The sequence below is a fragment of the Mytilus californianus genome, unplaced genomic scaffold (assembly GCF_021869535.1).
Source record: "Mytilus californianus isolate M0D057914Y unplaced genomic scaffold, xbMytCali1.0.p SCAF_4, whole genome shotgun sequence".
NCBI lineage: Eukaryota > Metazoa > Mollusca > Bivalvia > Mytilida > Mytilidae > Mytilus > Mytilus californianus.
The window spans coordinates 83568937-83589352 of NW_026262690.1; the positions used below are offsets into that span (position 1 = coordinate 83568937).

Genomic DNA, 20416 nt, shown 5'->3' on the forward strand with positions numbered 1-20416 from the left:
AATACATGTAAACTAAGCAAACGTTTCAAAGTCAATAGGCCAGGACTGAGGAGGCGAGGCATAATAATATCATACAAATGAAATGTGCCAATGCTAATACAACTGCATACCAAAATTTCATTGCCCTGCCACTAATGGTTTTCCTTAAACTGACCTAATCAAAAACTTATACATTTAAACTAAGCAAAAGTTTCAGTCAATAGACCATGACTGAGGGGGTGCGGCCAAATTATCTCTATGGAAATAAGATGTGCCAATGCTATCGGTAATTCAAATGCATACCAAATATCATTGACCTACCACTAGTGGTTCCCAATAAACTTGACCTTATCACAAACTAATACATAGTTGACAAATGTCTAAGTCTCGCTTTTATGACTATTTTGACGCAAGACAAAATATGTGCAAGTTTTCCAAGGAAGATGAATGGTGTGCTGAAAAAATTGAGGAGGATCAACAATTAAAATAGAACACCTCCATGTCATCCTGTAGAAGAATCTGAGTGCAGGTTTGATTTCATTCAGTCAAGCCACTGTTGAGGAAGTGCAGATTAATAAACTGGTGTAAGCAGAAACCCCAAAAAAACAGATTATTAAAATTAGCAGGTGCTATTCATGTCTTGAAAAAGAATCTTTGCAAGTTTGGTTGAATTCTGAGAATCATTGAAGACCTTGATCCTTGAGTGCTGTAACGGTTTGTAGTCCAGGGACATCAAAATAAGTGTCTTCTTTTTCATAACAATAGATATGAATTAAAAACAAAATATAATATATCCTATTTCGTATTTTATATAAAATATTTATGAGTTTTTGATCACACATTGGAATAATATCACATCAATTGGTCCTGCCTCACTCACTCAACATCGTCTTCTTCCAAAGACTTTACTGTAGGTCCTCCTTTACCAAGACTTAACCGCTGAAAAAAATATGAAGATTTAAACATGATCTGACAGGGAGCAGGAATTCTAATGTAAATGGCAGTATGATATGTATGATATGACTGCAACATGTCAAAAAGAGTGTGCAGACACAATTTTATGTGCTTGGGATAGTAATTTGATTTTTTGTACCAAGACGGTACAAGTTATTTAAAATCTGTTTCTATTTACACATAAACATTGTTTACTCAAGTAAGATAGTGTATGCTTACACTGGTTTAGTGTGAGTGTGCCCCAATACAGAAGGGTTTAACATGGCTTCCATTTGTACACCCAAGAAACACAAGTATCCAAGTGGATAGTTTCTGAACATCTAGCAACACTTACAGTTTATTCTGGATTGCTTCTACACGCCAGCAAACACTCTCATGCCTATAATACCTATCTTTTTTATTGTGACTGCATCTGTATTGCATTGTTTTCCATTCTTTTGATGTGTTTGAGCTTTTGATTTTGCCATTTGATGAGGGACTTTCCATTTTGAATTTTCCTTGGAGTTCGGTTTTTTTGTTATTTTACTTTTTTGTACCAGAAACCCTTGCAGGGTTTCCCACAGGTAGCATTGGTATCCCAGAATTCTGACTTTCCATTTGGAATTTTCCTTGGAGTTCGTTTTTTTTTTTGTTATTTTACTTTTTTTGTACCAGAAACTCTTGCAGGGTTTCCCACAGGTTTACCTGGTAGCATTGGTATCCCAGAATTGGCAGACATCTTTCCATGGTTAACTAACTATAGGTAGTCCTTATATTCTCAAAAATTCGTAAGGGTTCCACGGAACCCAGTGTCTCACCTACTTTTGCTGTTAATCGCAGGCTCAACAAAAATGAGTAAAAAAATCAATAAAAATATTCTTTTAGATACTATCTTTTGATTGTAAGAAGCTTCTGTCAAAGTTTGGTATAAATCCAGGATAGTTTATGAATCTAATTAATGTTTTAAAAACTTTAACTGCAGACTGTATTTAATGTTAACTGGAAGAAAAACTAAGTCCATTTATAAGTTAAATACGGGTAAACAGGTACAAAATTTTAATAAAATTTCCTTCTAGATACTAGCTTTTGATCATAAACAAGCTTCTGTCCAAGTTTGGTACAAATCCAGGATAGTTTAAGAAAGTTATTAAAATTTAAAAAAAATAAAACCACAGAGTGAATGTATTGTTTCCTGGCAGAAAAACTAAGTCCATTTATAAGTAAAATACGGAAAAACAGGAATTTTATTTTTACAAAATTTACCTCTGGATACTATCTAATGATCATAAACAAGCTTCTGTTCAAGTTTGGTAGAAATCCAGGATAGTTTAAGAAAGTTAAAATTTCAAAAACTTTAACCACAGAGTGAATATTTGTGGACGCCGCCACCAACGACGACGCCGGCGGAATGTAGGATCGCTATGTCTCGCTTTTTGGACTAAAGTCAAAGGCTCGACAAAAAGGGGCCTCGGTGGCCAAGTGGTCTAAGTAGTTCTACTACTGTAATCACTAGCCAGTCAACAAAAAGTGTTAAAACACCAACAATCAATCAATCAATATATTCTCAAAAATCCTTGAATTTCTTACTACGAGTGCCTTTAGAATTCCCAGATACCCTTCCATGGTTAATTATTGGTAGTGCATTTACTCTTTGATATCCTTTCATAGTTTACTAAGGGAAGCCTTTATACATGGCTAACTATGGGTAGTTTCAGTATTGCCAGAAACCCCTACATGGTATACTATAGGTAGCTTTATTATTCCCAGTAACCCTTACATGGTTAACTAGTATGTGTGGCTTCAGTATTGGAAGAATACCTACATGGTTTTGCTATGGTTTGTGCATGTATTCCAAGATATCCTTGTATGGTTAACTATGGGTAGCTTCAGTTTTCCTAGAAACTCTTCCATGGTTAACAAATGGTAGCCTCAGTTTTCCTAGAAACTCTTCCATGGTTAACAAATGGTAGCCTCAGTTTTCCTAGAAACTCTTCTATGGTTAACTAATGGTAGCCTCAGTATTCCCAGGAACCCTTACATAACTTACTGTGGGCATCTTCTATTTTACAAGAAACTATACCCAATTTAAAATTGGTAGAGTCTGCCTTCCCAGGAACCCTTACATGGTTTACTGTGAGTCCTGGTAGCTACAGTATTCCAAGAGACTCTTGTACGGTTGTTGAAAATACTGTTAGTAGCAATAGCAATAGAATTGTTAGAAAAACTTGCTATCTTTTACTCTTATGGTTTATTGTGTTATTTTTTAACACCAGGTACCACTTAAAAGGATTACTGTGGCCAGTATGGGCTTTTGTCAGTATGCCAGTAAATACTGACATGGTTTACTATTGGTAATTTCTGTATTCCCGTATCGTTAACATTTTATGCCTGAATAAATGGACCTGGTTTACTGTTGGTAATTCCTGTATGCATATACTAACCTGATTTACTGTTGGCAGTTTCTGTATCAGTAATTGGAACACTTGTGGTGGTAATGTTTGTTGTAAGACTTGAAGGAGATGTTGAGGTTGTCCACAAACTGCTACAGCAACACTCAGATGTTCAACTCCCTCTTCAATTTCTCCTGTGAACAGTAAAACAAAGTATGAGATCAGCTGAGTAAACACGAAAACCAGGAGAGATTTAAAATTGAGAATGGAAATGGAGAATGTGTCAAAGAGACAACAACCCGACCATAGAACAGACAACAGCAGAAGGTCACCAACAGGTCTTCAATGCAGCGAGAAATTCCCGCACCTGGAGGCGTCCTTCAGCTGGCCCCTAAACAAATATATATACTAGTTCAGTGATAATGAACGCCATACTAAACTCCAAATTGTACACAAGAAACTAAAATTAAAAATAATACAAGACTAACAAAGGCTAGAGGCTCCTGACTTGGGACAGGCGCAAAAATGCGGCGGGGTTAAACATGTTTATGAGATCTCAACCCTCCCCCTATACCTCTAGCCAATGTAGAAAAGTAAACGCATAACAATACGCACATTAAAATTCAGTTCAAGAGAAGTCCGAGTCTGATGTCAGAAGATGTAACCAAAGAAAATAAACAAAATGACAATAATACATAAATAACAACAGACTACTAGCAGTTAACTGACATGCCAGCTCCAGACTTCAATTAAACTGATTGAAAGATTATGTCTTCATCATATGAATATCAGGCACAATCCTTCCCGTTAGGGGTTTAGTATCATACCATCATAACATATATGAGAAGAACATAACCCGTGTCATGCCAACAACTGGTTTTTAAATAAATGTGTTTAGTGCCGATGCAAAGACCCTATAAGTGAATCAATATTAACGCCAAAATATGCAATCTTTAATGACCTGACAACAGTATCGTAACTATATCCTTTCTTAATAAGTCTATTTATAGGTTTTGTTAGCTTCAGAGGTGAATACTGACATGTTTGTGCTTTATAAAGAATATTTCCATAAAAAATTGGATGTGAAATACCTGAACGTATAAGAAGTCTGCATGTTGAGCTATATTTACGAATGATATCCTTATACCGATGATAAAATTTAGTAAATGTTTTGACTAGTTTGTGATATCGAAAACCCTGGTGTAATAATTTTTCAGTAATACATAAATTTCTCTCATTAAAATCTAAAACATTGTTACATACACGAGCGAATCGTACAAGTTGAGATATATAAACACCGTAAGATGGTGACAAGGGAACGTCACCATCTAAAAATGGATAATTAACGATAGGAAATGAAAAATCATCTCTTTTATCATATATTTTAGTATTAAGCTTTCCGTTAATGATATAGATATCAAGATCGAGGAAAGGGCAGTGGTCATTGTTAGTATTAGCTTTATTTAAAGTAAGCTCAACAGGATAAATTTCTTTCGTATACATACTGAAGTCGTCATTATTGAGAGCCAAAATATCATCCAAATATCTAAAAGTATTATTAAATTTGTGTATCAGATGTTGTTTTGATGGGTCTTTGCTGATTTTTGTCATAAATTGTAACTCATAGCAATACAAAAAAAGGTCCGCAATAAGTGGTGCACAGTTAGTCCCCATTGGAATTCCGATAACCTGACGATATACGGAATCTCCAAAGCGAACAAAAATGTTATCTAGTAAAAATTCAAGGGCATATATAGTATCAAAGCATGTCCAATTGACATAGTTTTTTTGTTTATTGCTACTAAAAAATGACCTAAAAGAGTTTGAACATATATATTCACATTCTGACTTTTTAAATGCCCATTTAATTAGGTGTGTGAATTTTTTCTTAATGAGAATGTGAGGCAATGTGGTATATAGGGTAGAAAAATCAAAACTTTGAACAGATTCAAAATCACCAATATATGCATGCAATTTATCAAGTACTTCCAACGAGTTCTTGACACTCCAAAAGTAATTAATTCCACTATTTTCGAAGGCCTTATTTGAACAATTTATTATCAGGTTTTTGATTGTACCAAGTGTACTGGTAAGAAGAATAGACAATTTAGTAGTGGAACAATGGCTTGAAGACGAAATGAATCTATATTTGTAAGGTGTTTTGTGTAGCTTCGGAAGCCAATACATAGTTGGGACTTTCATTGTTTTTGGTTCTGCTTGTAAAGCGGTAGCTAAAAGTTTATGTTTGTTACTGATGTCGTTTTCTGAAAATGGAGTCAGTTGGAATGTTGGTGAATTGGTGATTTCTTTTTTCAGAACCTCAATGTAAAATTTACGTCAAACAATAATAATATTATTAGCAGCTTTATCGGCCGGGACAAAAACATTTACATACAAAACTGCATTACAATTGTTGTAACTTGAAGGAACATCTTCAAGGTATCTTGCATTCATCTAAATATGTAAATAACATTAGCTGCTTAAAAAAAGAAATTATTCTAGGTTATTCATTACTTATTACTTGGCCTATTGCAAGATAACATTTTCTGAATACATCAAACATAGTATGTGCTTTTTTTCCATTGGCAGTCCAAATTTTCTGCTCTTCATTTTATTCAAACTACTTTGCACAACATACCTTTATGACCAGTTTAGTTTAATCACTGTAAGTTACTGAAGATTCAAACTATGACAATTGATTAAAATATGACTGCTTAACATCCCCTTTTATTCATTTCTAAATGCTGAGTTGGTCATTTAATATGATACAATTGTTGCTCAAAAGTTTTCAGTCCACAGAAAGACCTGTCACTTTGCTCAGAAACATGGAACTTTTCTGACACGTCTATCTTTTACTCCTAAATGCCATTTGATTGTCAAAGACGCAGCAAAAACAAATATTAAAGCTTTGGTTTGACCTGACCATGGACCTTTAGAATCCATTGCAAGAAGGTCATGTATTCAATTAACAAATGAAATTTACAGTTCATAATAATTTAAGGTTTAAAGTTATAAATTATCATTTACAATACCTTGTGCTAAAAGATCCTCTCCTATTTGTACTTCTTGTAAGAAGAATTTCTGCATAGCCTCTGGACTACTTATATCAGGCAACTGAAAATATAATAAAACTATATATAAGTAAAGAACAAAAGTACACTGATTCTAAAACAAGAAAATGGGAGACCTATATAACAAACATAAATTGTAAAGGAAGGAAACTTAAATGTGAAGAAAAAGGAGATGAGATATATACACTAGTGAGACATCAACCGAAGGAACGAATAACCAAAAGACATCTAGAGGGCAACATACAGTCATCAACAATAGACAAGTGTCTACATAATATGTCAAGCTATTAATAGTCCAGTCTATAAAAGTTGAGAAAATTTATTTATATTAAAGAGCTCAAATAAAAAAAATTCGTAAGGGTTCCGCGGAACCCAGTGTCTCGCCTACTTTTTCTGTTAATCGCAGGCTCAACAAAAATGAGGAAGTAAATCAATAAAAATATTCCTCTTGATACTATCTTTTGATTGTAAGAAGCTTCTGTCCAAGTTTGGTAAAAATCCAGGATAACTTATGAATCTAATAAATGTTTAAAAACTTTAACTGCAGACTGAATGTAATGTTAACTGGAAGAAAACAAAAATTTCCTTCTAGATACTAGCATTTGATCATAAACAAGCTTCTGTCCAAGTTTGGTACAAATCCAAAATAGTATAAGAAAGTTATTAAAATTTTAAAAACTTTAACCACAGAGTGAATGTGTTGTTTCCTGGCAGAAAATCTAAGTCCATTTAAAAGTAAAATACGGAAAAAATGGATTTATTTTTTAACAAAATTTCCTTCTAGATACTAGCTTTTGATCATAAACAAGCTTCTGTTCAAGTTTGGTACAAATCCAAAATAGTATAAGAAAGTTATTAAAATTTTAAAAACTTTAACCACAGAGTGAATGTGTTGTTTCCTGGCAGAAAATCTAAGTCCATTTAAAAGTAAAATAAGGAAAAAACGGATTTATTTTTTTACAAAATTTACTTCTGGATACTAGCTTATGATCATAAACAAGCTTCTGTCCAAGTTTGGTAGAAACCCAGGATAGTTTAAGAAAGTTATTAAAATTTTAAAAACTTTAACCACAGAGTGAATGTAATATTTCCCGGCAGAAAAACTAAGTCCATTTATAAGTAAAATACGGAAAAAATGGAATTTTATTTTTACAAAATTTACTTCTGGATACTATCTTATGATCATAAACAAGCTTCTGTCCAAGTTTGGTAGAAATCCAGGTTAGTTTAAGAAAGTTATTAAAATTTCAAAAACTTTAACCACAGAGTGAATATTTGTGGACGCCGCCGCCGACGACGACGACGGAATGTAGGATCGCTATGTCTCGCTTTTTCGACTAAAGTCGAAGGCTCGACAAAAAGCAAAAGCATTCCTTTCTACTTTCATTGGGAGTACAAATAAATTTGACTTTTCTTAAATGGAATCTTGAGTGATATATTATCAGCAATATGTTTTATCCAAAAAGAATGAAGAGATTCTTCAAATCATTGCTCCTTTAAAGTTTGAAAAGGTTTGCTCCAACACTTTTTTAGAAGAAATTTGAAGATAGACCAAACAAACAGAATAAAAAAATTGTCTCTACTTTCCATGTCCCCTGTTCTTTTATTAGGATAAAACAAAAATGTCATGAATGTGTCCATAGTACACAGATGCCCCACTCGCACTCTCATTTTCTATGTTCAGTGGACCCTGAAATTGGGGTCAAAACTCTAATTTGGCATTAAAATTAGAAAGATCATATCATAGGGAACATGTGTACTAAGTTAAAAGTTGATTGGACTTCAACTTCATCAAAAACTATCTTGACCAAAAACTTTAACCTGAAGTGGGACAGACGGACGTAAGACGCACAGACCGAAAAACCATTGCCCTAGGTGGGGCTTAAAAAACTTCCAGAAGCTATGTTGTTCGATCACTTGGAAGAAGTTGACTTTATTACATTATTTCTGCATAATTTGGATAAAATTTTGACATTGCACAAGTGCATGCTTTTCTAAGTCTTAAAGATGGCACATGATTTCTTTACATTAAACATGTTAAATCTGTTGGAGGTGTACTGATTGACATATTAGACTAGGGAGAACATGGTTTATTTGTTAGTTGAAATTGGGCTTTAAACTAGCTTTCAGTAGAGGCATGTACATATAGATCAAAACTTCGTGTCCTTTGTCTTTTTGTTATTTGTTTTTATGAATAGTACCGTTCTGATGGGTCAAGCTTATTCCAAATGATTTTAACAATTTGTTTTATGTTCTGTTTTTACACCACTGTCCCAATTTAAGGTAGGGCTTTGTGCACATTGTTTAAGTCATTATATTTGTTTACATCTTTGTCCATTGGTCTTCATGAAAAGTTGTCTCATTTACAATCATACCACATCTCCTAATTTATATCTTGTATTTTCAGAGTAGTTGATAAAAATGCTCACCTGTACATTAGTTTTACCACCACCTTGCTTTTTATTCTGTGCTGCTCGGCTTCTTTCTGAAATTGTATGTATATTATTATTTAATGTCATATGGACTGTAGCTAGTGCCAGATAGATTAGTGGGCATGCAAGTTCTAATGTAAGTGGGATGTCTGCACATACCCCTCCCCCCAAATTGGTGTCTTGACTGGAAGCAAAAAAGTACATTCTAGAAGCACAAGATTTTACATTGTAGCAATATTCCAGATGCACCCGCATATGGAGTATAGATATCTTTTAGTTGATATGAATATTCCAGAGCTTCTTTCCCTATCATGTTTTCCTTAATAGAGGTTTGCCCCTTACAACCATGACAACAGTGAACAAGAAAGCATTTGAACTGAGGTTACTAGTGGTAACCTGTATATATTTGAAATCATACCTTTAAAAGTTTAAGGCGCACCATCATGAGTTGATTAATTATAATGGCATTTTGGAATATCTGAGTCATACTAGATGACCACCAATATGTTTGAAATGTGGTAGCCATTTTCCTGTCATCTTATCCTTTTATTGTGACTTCACCGAATGAAACATACACATGTAGCACTGCATTTGTACTTACATGAAGGCCTAAAAAAAAAATCATGTCCGTTTCCTGCCTATAGGGTCAGTCTGGATTATATTTAATTTTTTCGTTTTATTTAATTTTTTTGTATATTAACAAATTTGGCGAAAAGTTGCATGTTATACCCTTATACATCCAGTAATTTGTGCATGTGTCCTAGTGTGTTGATAAGTTTATAGTTTTCAATGGTTTCATCAGTTCTACACTTGAAATGCATAGATCTTGTTACAAATTTGAGTGAAAAATCCAGCGGAAATTAGATCCGTAGTTAAATAAGACGACTCACTGTGCTTTTTCTTGAATAATTTGTTGGAAAGACAATAAAATATTTTTGGGTGGGCTATCAAAGTTACGGTTGGTCCGGAGACAGGAAACAAGGATATTTTTTTTTGTCTTACATGTACCATATGATATATATCAGTCAGGAGTACTACTTGTACAAGTAATCTTTATTTACTTGAAGAAGTAAATAAAATATACTTATACAAGTTAATTAAAATGTTTGAATAATCTCCCCTTAATTTTCTAAAAAATTTACTTGTATAAGTAAATTTTTTACAATCCAACAAAAATTCTCAAGTTTTGAGATGTAAAATCATGCCTTTAACAATTTTTCTCAGGTTAGCTCATAATTTTTGATAAAGAGTTCAATGTTTCATCTCATTAATTCAACAAAGAAACTGATTGAGCAAAGATCTTAAGTATTTGCGCAAGGCCTTCAAAAATTGCTCCTTGGGGGCTTGTTAATGAGCAGTGTTCATGGTGTTCTAAAGATAACAGACAAATGAGATTTTCATTGTCCATGAAATTACACTTAAATGAATAGTAAAGACATCTGCAAAGAACAAACAATTCAAAATTCTGTTAGAGCAAAGAAGTTCTAAGAATTCAAGAAAAGAAGATATGATGACTTTTTTACTTGTATAAGTAAAAAAATCTGAATGTCTAAGGGACATAACTAGGCCAAAAAATAATTTACTTATACAAGTAAATAAAATACACTTGTATAAGTATCCTACAAATTTACTTAAATAAGTATATTATAATTACTTCTTCAAGTAAATAATAAAATGAACCGCAGGGCGCAGCTTGATACGACCGCAGAGGTCGAACCCTGAACAGTTGGGGCAAGTATGGACACAACATTCAAGCTTGATACAGCTCTGAATTTGGATTGTGATTAAATATTTGACACAGCATAGGTTACCGACACAGAATGAATGTGGTCTAAGAACTTAAATTTTTTTATTAAATTGGACATTCACCTATTATGGTCCAATATCCAAAATCTAAATACATGGTTAGATTCAACATATCAAAGAACCCCAAGAATTCAACTTTTGATGAAATCAAACAAAGTTTTATTTAGGACCCTTTTGACCTCAATGTGGACAAAGTTGATAACGGGGCCCAAAAATCAAAAATCTAAATACATGGTTAGATTCAGCATATCAAAGAACCCCATATATTCAATTTTTGTTGAAATCAAACAAAGTTTAATTTTGGACCCCGATTTGGACCAACTTGAAAACTGAGCCCATAATCAAAAATCTAAATACATGTTTAGATTCAGCATATCAAAGAACCCTAAGAATTCAATTTTTGTTAAAATCAAACTAAGTTTAATTTTGAACCCTTTGGACCTTAATGTAGACCAATTTGAAAACGGAACCAAAAATTAAGAATCTAACTACACGGTTAGATTTGGCATATCAAAGAACCCCAAGAATTCAATTTTTGATGAAATCAAACAAAGTTTAATTTAGGACCCTTTTGACCTCAATGTGGACAAAGTTGATAACGGGGCCCAAAAATCAAAAATCTAAATACATGGTTAGATTCAGCATATCAAAGAACCCCATATATTCAATTTTTGTTGAATCAAACAAAGTTTAATTTAGGACCCTGATTTGGACCAACTTGAATACTGGGCCCATAATCAAAAATCTAAATACATGTTTAGATTCAGCATATCAAAGAACCCTAAGAATTCAATTTTTGTTAAAATCAAACTAAGTTTAATTTTGAACCCTTAGGACCTTAATGTAGACCAATTTGAAAACGGAACCAAAAATTAAGAATCTAACTACACGGTTAGATTCGGCATATCAAAGAACCCTAAGAATTCAATTTTTGATGAAATCAAACAAAGTTTAATTTTGGACCCTTTGGACCTCAATGTGGACCAATTTAAAATCGGGGCCCAAAATCCAAAAACTTAATACACGGTTAGATTCAGCATATTAAAGAACCCCAAGAATTCAAGAATAAAACCCCATTGAAATTGGTCAAGAAATAAGCAATTAATACTGTGCAATTGAATATTTCTTGCTTTTGCGCAATATTGTGCTATTGGATATTTCTTGCTATTGCGCAATACTGTGCAATTGAAGATTTCTTACTATTGCGCAATACTGTGCAATGAAAGATTTCTTGCTATTGCGCAATACTGTACAATTGACAATTTCTTGCTATTGCGCAATATTGTGCTATTGGATATTTCTTGCTATTGCGCAATACTGTGCAATTGAAGATTTCTTACTATTGCGCAATACTGTGCAATGAAAGATTTCTTGCTATTGTGCAATAGAAAATTTCTTGCTATTGCACAATACTTATTATATAATAATTTACACATCCTGTTTGGTGTGTATCTCCTACCATATCATTATTATTTGCTTTTAAATATAAATCAGAAATAACCAACTTAAAATGGAAAATTTTATAAGAAAAAAAAAGGAAAAAAAGAAAAAAAAGGAAAAAAAAAAATCCACCCCCAAATTTTTTGAAACCCCTTATGATTCATCACCCCCAAACTCAATCCCAGCCTTCCCTTTGTGGTATGGTACCTTGCAGTACAATTTCAGAGAGATCGATACACTTGAACACAAGTTATTGTCCTGAAACTAGAAAAATGCTTGTTTTTTTTCCCCTTTTTGGCCCCTTATTCCTAAAATTTTGAGGGAATTACCCCCAAAATCATTCCCAGCCTTCCCTTTGTGGTATGGTACCTTGCAGTACAATTTCAGAGAGATCCATACTCTTGAACACAAGTAATTGTCTGGAAACTATAAAAATGCTATTTTTGGCCCCTTTTTGGCCCCTTATTCCTAAATGTTTTGGGCAATTACCCCCAAACTCAATTCCAGCTTTCCCTTTGTGATATGGAACCTTGTAGTTCAATTTCAGAAAGATCCATACACTTACACACTAGTTATTATCATGAACTAGAAAAATGCTTGTTTTTTGCCCCTTTTTTGGCCCCTAATTCCTAAAATTTTGAGGCAATTACCCCCTAAACCAATCCCAGCATTTCCTTTGTGATATGGAACCTTGTGGTACAATGTCAGAGAGATCCATACACTAACACACAAGTTATGTCTGGAAGTTACAAAAATGCTTATTTTTGGCCCCTTTTTGGCCCCTAATTCCTTAACTGTTGGTACCATAACCCCCAAAATCAATCCCAACCTTCCTTTTGTGGTATTGAACCTGATGGTAAAATTTCACGGAGATCCATTCACTTAAACTAAAGTTAGAGTGCGAAAACCAATGTGTCTTCGGACGACGCCGGACAACGACGACGCCAACGTCATACCAATATACGACCAAAAAATTTTTAATTTTTGCGGTCGTATAAAAATTACTTGTACAAGTAGTACCCCTGACTGTATATAGAGATCATATAGAGCAGAATCTACTTATCAATCCAGACCATCTGAGATCACCCCATGCAGTCATGTTAATGGTGGGGCCTTGTTTTGCTCAGTCTAGTTTTTTATCAAGAGTTTTGTAGACTGTTTGTCTTTTCATTATTTGTTGTCACAATTTTGTCTGTCTCATTTCATCTTTTGGATTTTTCATGAATATTTTCCATTTCAAGTATAGAATGTGGTTAGCAAAAAAACTTCGTAAAATATTTAACAATAGGTAAATACCCCTTATTTGTCACACTACATCAGTTCTGAGATACAGTACACGTACTTAGTTATATCTATCATGTGACTTCCATCACCATGTTACCAAAATGTAGGCATTGTCACTTCCAACACATGCTGAGGGAATGGGTGAAAATATTTGATGCTACATAAAATTGAGAATGGAAAATGGGAATGTGTCAAAGAGACAACAACCCGACCAAAGAGCATAAAACAGCCCAAGGCCACCAATGGGTCTTCAACACAGCAAGAAAATCCCGCACCCGGAGGTTGGCTTCAGCTGGCCCCTAAACAAAAATGTGTACTAGTTCAGTCAAAATGGATGTCACACTAACCTCCGAAACATATAAATGAACTAAAATTAAAAAAACATACAAGACTAACAAAGGTCTTCCGAGGCTACTGCACAAAATATTCAGGAAATTAAAATCTAAAAAGTTGGTCACCCTCCCTTCAGTTTTGCGGGAATTGAGATTACATACCTACGGAACATAAATTATTTCTAGACTACTGTGTGTAATCATGATAATGATGATCCTGAAGATGCTCTAACTTTACTAGTGCAGTGATGCAAGCGTGCCTTCTATCTTAATGATGTCATAAGGGCGTGCATAATTAACGATCTTTCCAGTGAAAGACATAATTCGGGAAATAGCCTATGTTTAAGCCTTTAAGTTTAACTGTTTAAGGGATAGCTACTCATCTCAACATGTGTAAAGCAAGTAAGAACACATATGAGACGTCAAAGAACAATATGGAGTCTACACCGTCGTAAAGACATAGATTAGAAGATAACTTATATATGGGACAAACACGTTTAACACCTGTGTTGTTCCATGTTTATTAATATATCAATCCGTTGTGTTTAAAATGAAAACAATCATACTAAATTCTTACGTAATTCCCACACTGACTGAAGTAAGTCAAAGGATAATGAGATAAAATATTTGTACTCTCAGACATACTTTCTTTTAGTTTTCTTTTGAAATCGGGATCACTTCTCCTCTTCCTATCAAAGTAGATGCAGTATCCTAAGAAACATAAGCTTCCAGCAGCAGCAGCTATTCCTATTGATGATCTTGACAGCATTTTTACACACGAGTTAGCTGCCCAACACTGTCCTAACGGGAGATATCTATAATCTATGTCAAATATTTGCTTGCATAATAATCTGTATACACGCAATTTAAAGCGTTTAAAGGACTATGCTGTAACTGTAATACTGAACTTACTCCAGTGAAGGAGTACATCAAATCCTCTACCTCAAAAATCATTATCCATAAAAAATAAAAAACAAAAGCTTTAAGATGTAAAATATTAAACATAATACTTACACACATTTATGAACAACACATGATGCTGCAGGCTGAATGGTTTAATTAACTAATATAAAGATGAATAACTATATAGATGATCAATGACACTCTAACACTTAATTAACGTTGATTCAAATACATGTACTAGAACATATCACCAGAGGTGGATTTAGCGGGTTTTCAGGGGGCCCGGGCCCCCCTTTTTTGGGAAAAATTTGGTTGATTATATAGGGAATCACTGAAGCATGACTGGAGGGGGCCCCCTCTTAGGCAGTCAGTGGGCCCCACTTATGAAAAAAATTCTGGATCCACTACTGATCAAGAATCTGTGATACTTTTAAAGTTAGACTTTGTTTAACCTCTTCACAGCTTGTATATAACCACTTTCAAAAAATATTTTTGTTGGACACATGTTATTAGTTATGACCCATGTTTTGTTTAATTTTTGGTTTTAATTTTTGGTTTTTGTATACATATCTTGCTTCAGATTCTTTTTTTATATATTTTTATTGCGATTTTATCAAAACACATCAACCAGACTAATAATTTTGGATCTTGAAAACCTTTCTTTATTTTATTTTGAAATGTATTTTTTTTTTGGGGGGGGGGGGGGGGGGGGTTAAATTATTATTGTTGTTTTTTACTTGCACTTTATATTCTTTCATTTTTCTCTATTCCATTTTTAAAATGCTGCATGAAATCTACTTAGGGAACTACCATTTGATATTTAAGGTGGGGGGGGTGCTAGGATGAAAAATGTTGTCCTGCATTTTTTTTTAGTTGTAATCTCTGTCCTGCCTTTTTATTTTTCACTCTATTCAGTCCTGCCTTTTTTTTTATTAGTTTATCCTGACTTTTTTTACATAAATTGTCATCCTGCCTTTTTTTTTGCCAAGTTGCTCATCCTGCCTTTTTTTTTTTTACTCAAAACTCCTGTCCTGCCTTTTTTTTAAAAATTTCATCCTAGCCCCCCAATAAAAATCAAATGGTAGCTCCCTTAATTAAAAGGAACAGCATACATTTTAGTGTAGGCAAGATTTTCATATTAACAAATTAGTGGTTTAAGGCTAACTGACATAAAATGCAAACATATTCTATGATACAGCATTAATAAGTATTTTACTACAAAGTCAAATAAAGCTGTGGTCAGGTTGTTTTTTGTTGTGTTTTTTATGTTTTGACCTTGGCCTCATTTCATGGATCAGTGATCAACTTAGTTTTCATGATTAGTAGAAAGATATAAGAAGATGTGGTATGAGTGCCAATGAGACAACTCTCCATCCATGTCACAATTTGTAAAAGTAAACCATTATAGGTCAAAGTACGGCCTTCAACATGGAGCCTTGGCTCACACCGAACAGCAAGCTATAAAGGGCCCCAAAAATGAATAGTGTAAAACCATTCAAACAGGAAAACCAACGGTCTAATCTATATAAAAAACGTGAAACGAGAAACACTTATGAACCACATCAACAAAGAACAACCACTGAACATTAGATTCCTGACTTAGGACAGGTGCAAACAAATGCAGTGGGTTTAAACGTTTTAATAGGCGCCAACCTTCACCCTACCTGAAACAATAGTGTAACATCACAACATAGAAAGACACACTATATAATATTAATTGAAGTGGCTTAACTCAATCAAAAGACATATTAACAATAAAATGCTCTGCAGGGCGCAGCTTGATACGACCACAGAGGTCGAACCCTGAACAGTTGGGGCAAGTATGGACACAACATTCAACCTTGATACAGCTCTGAATTTGGATTGTGATTAAATATTTGACACAGCATAGGTTTCTGACACAGAATGAATGTGGTCTAAGAACTTAAAAATTTTAAATTGGACATTCACCTATTATGGTCCAATATCCAAAATCTAAATACATGGTTAGATTCAGCATATCAAAGAACCCCAAGAATTCAATTTTTGATGAAATCAAACAAAGTTTAATTTTGGACCCTTTTGACCTCAATGTGGACAAAGTTGATAACGGGGCCCAAAAATCAAAAATCTAAATACATGGTTAGATTCAGCAAATCAAAGAACCCCATATATTCAATTTTTGTTTAAATCAAACAAAGTTTAATTTTGGACCCCGATTTGGACCAACTTGAAAACTGGGCCCATAATCAAAAATTTAAATACATGTTTAGATTCAGCATATCAAAGAACCCTAAGAATTCAATTTTTGTTAAAATCAAACTTAGTTTAATTTTGGACCTTAATGTAGACCAATTTGAAAACGGAACCAAAAATTAAGAATCTAAATACATGGTTAGATTCGGCATATCAAAGAACCCCAATAATTCATTTTTTGATGAAATCACACAAAGTTTAATTTTGGACCCTTTGGACCTCAATGTGGACCAATTTAAAAACGGGGCCCAAAATCCAAAAACTTAATACACGGTTAGATTCAGCATATTAAAGAACCCCAAGAATTCAAGAATAAAACCCCATTGAAATGGTCAAGAAATAAGCAATTTATACGAAGTATCTTCTTTTGCACAATACTGTGCAATTGAATATTTCTTGCTATTGCGCAATACTGCACAATTGACACTTTCTTGCTATTGCGCAATATTGTGCTATTGGATATTTCTTGCTATTGCACAATACTGTGCAATTGAAGATTTCTTGCTATTGCGCAATACTGTGCAATTGAAGATTTCTTGCTATTGTGCAATACTGTGCAATTGAAAATTTCTTGCTATTGCACAATACTTATTATATAATAATTTACACATCCTGTTTGGTGTGTATCTCCTACCATATCATTATTATTTGCTTTTAAATATAAATCAGAAATAACCAACTTAAAATGGAAAATTTTAAAAGAAAAAAAAAAGGAAAAAAAGAAAAAAAAGGAAAAAAAAAAAATCCCCCCCCAATTTTTTGAACCCCCTTATGATTCATCACCCCCAAACTCAATCCCAGCCTTCCCTTTGTGGTATGGTACCTTGCAGTACAATTTCAGAGAGATCCATACACTTGAACACAAGTTATTGTCTGGAAACTAGAAAAATGTGTTTTTTGGCCCCTTTTTGGCCCCCAATTCCTAAATGTTTCGGGCAATTACCCCCAAACTCAATTCCAGCTTTCCCTTTGTGATATGGAACCTTGTAGTACAATTTCAGAAAGATCCATACACTTTCACACAAGTTATTGTCATGAAACTAGAAAAATGCTTGTTTTTTGCCCCTTTTTTTGGCCCCTAATTCCTAATATTTTGAGGCAATTACCCCCAAAATCAATCCCAGCATTCCCTTTGTGATATGGAACCTTGTGGAACAATGTCAGAGAGATCCATACACTAACACACAAGTTATGTCTGGAAGTTACAAAAATGCTTATTTTTGGCCCCTTTTTGGCCCCTAATTCCCTAACTGTTGGTACCATAACCCCCAAAATCAATCCCAACCTTCCTTTCGTGGTATTGAACCTTATGGCAAAATTTCATAGAGATCCATTCGCTTAAACTAAAGTTAGAGTGCGAAAACCAATGTGTCTTCGGACGACGCAGGACGACGACGACGACGCCAACGTCATACCAATATACGACCGCAAACATTTTTGCGGCCGTATAAAAACAAGTGAACAAACACTAAACAAATAGATTTGATCTATGACACAATGTAAATAAGTCCTTTTCTCAATTATTATCTATTGCTGAACCATGACAACGAGTTCAAGGACAAGACATAAGACATACATCAGAAGGAAACTTTAAACCTTAAGGCATCTGTTTTCAAGATACTTAAAACCAACAAATTTTCCCCAGTGATATATTTTTGCATTGCAAAGTATGTAAAGACAATGAGTAGATCTTGAAAATAAGTTGCCTGCAAAGTTGGCTAGAAAGAAAGTATGCATGAAAATAAGTTGGTTTACAGGATAGAGTATCCAGGTCTTCCACCTTGTGCAGTATCTATACTACTAAAATAAGGAGGTCCAATTTGTTAGCCGGCATGACATAAACACAACGGATCAAAGAATTCAACTTTATATATAACTAGAATAGGACAATGGTGATGTTTAAAAATTACACCATTCCAGACCCATTTGTTTTCCACATAATTAATAAAACCAATAATTAACAAGCTATGGATCAAATCCGATACCGATACCAATAGTATATGTCACATGTAGTTTCCGGTAGTAGATACCCGTTACCTTCTGTAAATCCCTCCTCTATCAGGAAAACCTGGAATTCTTCCATTAGTTGTATGTTGCACTAAAGTACACTATTTAACAAGTCTGTTTTCTTCCACCTCAATACCACTATTAATTTTGGTTAATTAGCTAAAAAAGGAAATTTAGTTTATAGTAAGTTTATTGTTGTAAGAAAACCATGATGGTTCTATTAAAAAGAAAGATTTTGAAAGCAGAGAAAACTGTGCACCTTACAATCAGCATGACTTTATCAGATGACAATACGAATACTAAAAAAAAACAGGCTAAAAATAAGGCATAGGTACTCTAATTCAGTCAGGATCCATGCTGTCGTGGGTGTGTTCAGGTAAAGCTTGAGATGATACAAATGGTTAACCTTATCACTGGTACTTGCTGCAAGATTCGAATCCCTATAAATCACAATGGTCTTAGGGGATACAAAAATCATTCAAAATTTTGGGAAATATTGTTTTTATTAATTAATAGATTGTTGTAATTCAGCTTCTTTTGGTATATACTTCATGCATATATGCAGTGTGAAAATTTCAATGGGAGGATCTTTAAAGTGGATGGATCAAAAGAACAGGTGCCAGCCCTCCAGCCTAAAACTATTTTTAACGAAATTAGGTTCTAAATTGTTTTGAGTTTTAGTGTTTATTTATGATAACTGTGTACTTTCCAAAAGTTATGTTTTCTTATGAAATGAATTCCAAGTTTATTGCATCAGTATTTTTCTTTTCTCAGCATTATTAGTTGCTATCTCATTGACATATGTCCCACATCTCCTTTTATTTATCTTAGGGAGCTACCATTTGATTTTTATGGGGGGACTAGGATGAAATTTGAAAAAAAAGGCAGGACAGTTTTGAGTAAAAAAAAAGGCAGGATGAGCAACTTGGCAAAAAAAAAAAGGCAGGATGACAATTTATAAACTAAAAGGATAAACTAATAAAAAAAAGGCAGAACCGAACAAGAGTGAAAAATAAAAATGCATGACAGAGATTACAACTAAAAAAAATGCAGGACAAAATTTTTCATCCTAGCCTCCTCCCCCCCCCCCCCCCCCCCCCAATAAAAATCATACGGTAGCTCCCCTAGATTGCATCTTTTCTTGGCCTTTGAAGATTTTTTTTCATGTATTATAGCATGACACCAGAAATTTTAACCTCTGCAAAACTTCTGAGCAAAAAATTGTCACTCACAATACAAGGAACTGCAAAACTCAAACTCTCATTTTGTTGTCATAATGTAATGTATCTGCAAGTTTCAGTAATCGGTAATCCTTTTTAAAATTTATACCTGGGAACAGAATCAAGTGTATTATTTAAATAAGTTGTCAACTTCCATGGTAACAAAACATGAGTTTCCAACCACAGCTAATTGTTCAAATATAAGCTGTGGTAACTGCATACTGAAAATAGCTATGGATATGGTCAAATTAATTAAAACCAAATATTGGAAGTGGACATGTGGATATGAAAAATTTATTAAACATGAAAAGTGGACAACTGCAATTCCTGAAGAAGAGTATGTGTAAGTTTCTGATCAACTTACAACACAGACCTCTATTCTAA

General features: G+C 33.9%; 1 protein-coding gene across 1 annotated transcript; it reads right to left on the reverse strand.

Annotated features, from left to right (window-relative positions):
- Positions 1–765: 765 nt before the first annotated feature.
- Positions 766–14496, reverse strand: LOC127738735 (mitochondrial import receptor subunit TOM20 homolog). Its single transcript, XM_052250075.1, has 5 exons — positions 14313–14496; positions 8803–8858; positions 6335–6416; positions 3354–3496; positions 766–918 (listed from the first exon to the last, which is right to left on the reverse strand). The coding sequence occupies exons 1-5, from the start codon at positions 14434–14436 to the stop codon at positions 856–858; spliced, it is 468 nt and encodes a 155-aa protein (XP_052106035.1). The 5' UTR covers positions 14437–14496; the 3' UTR covers positions 766–855.
- Positions 14497–20416: the final 5920 nt, after the last annotated feature.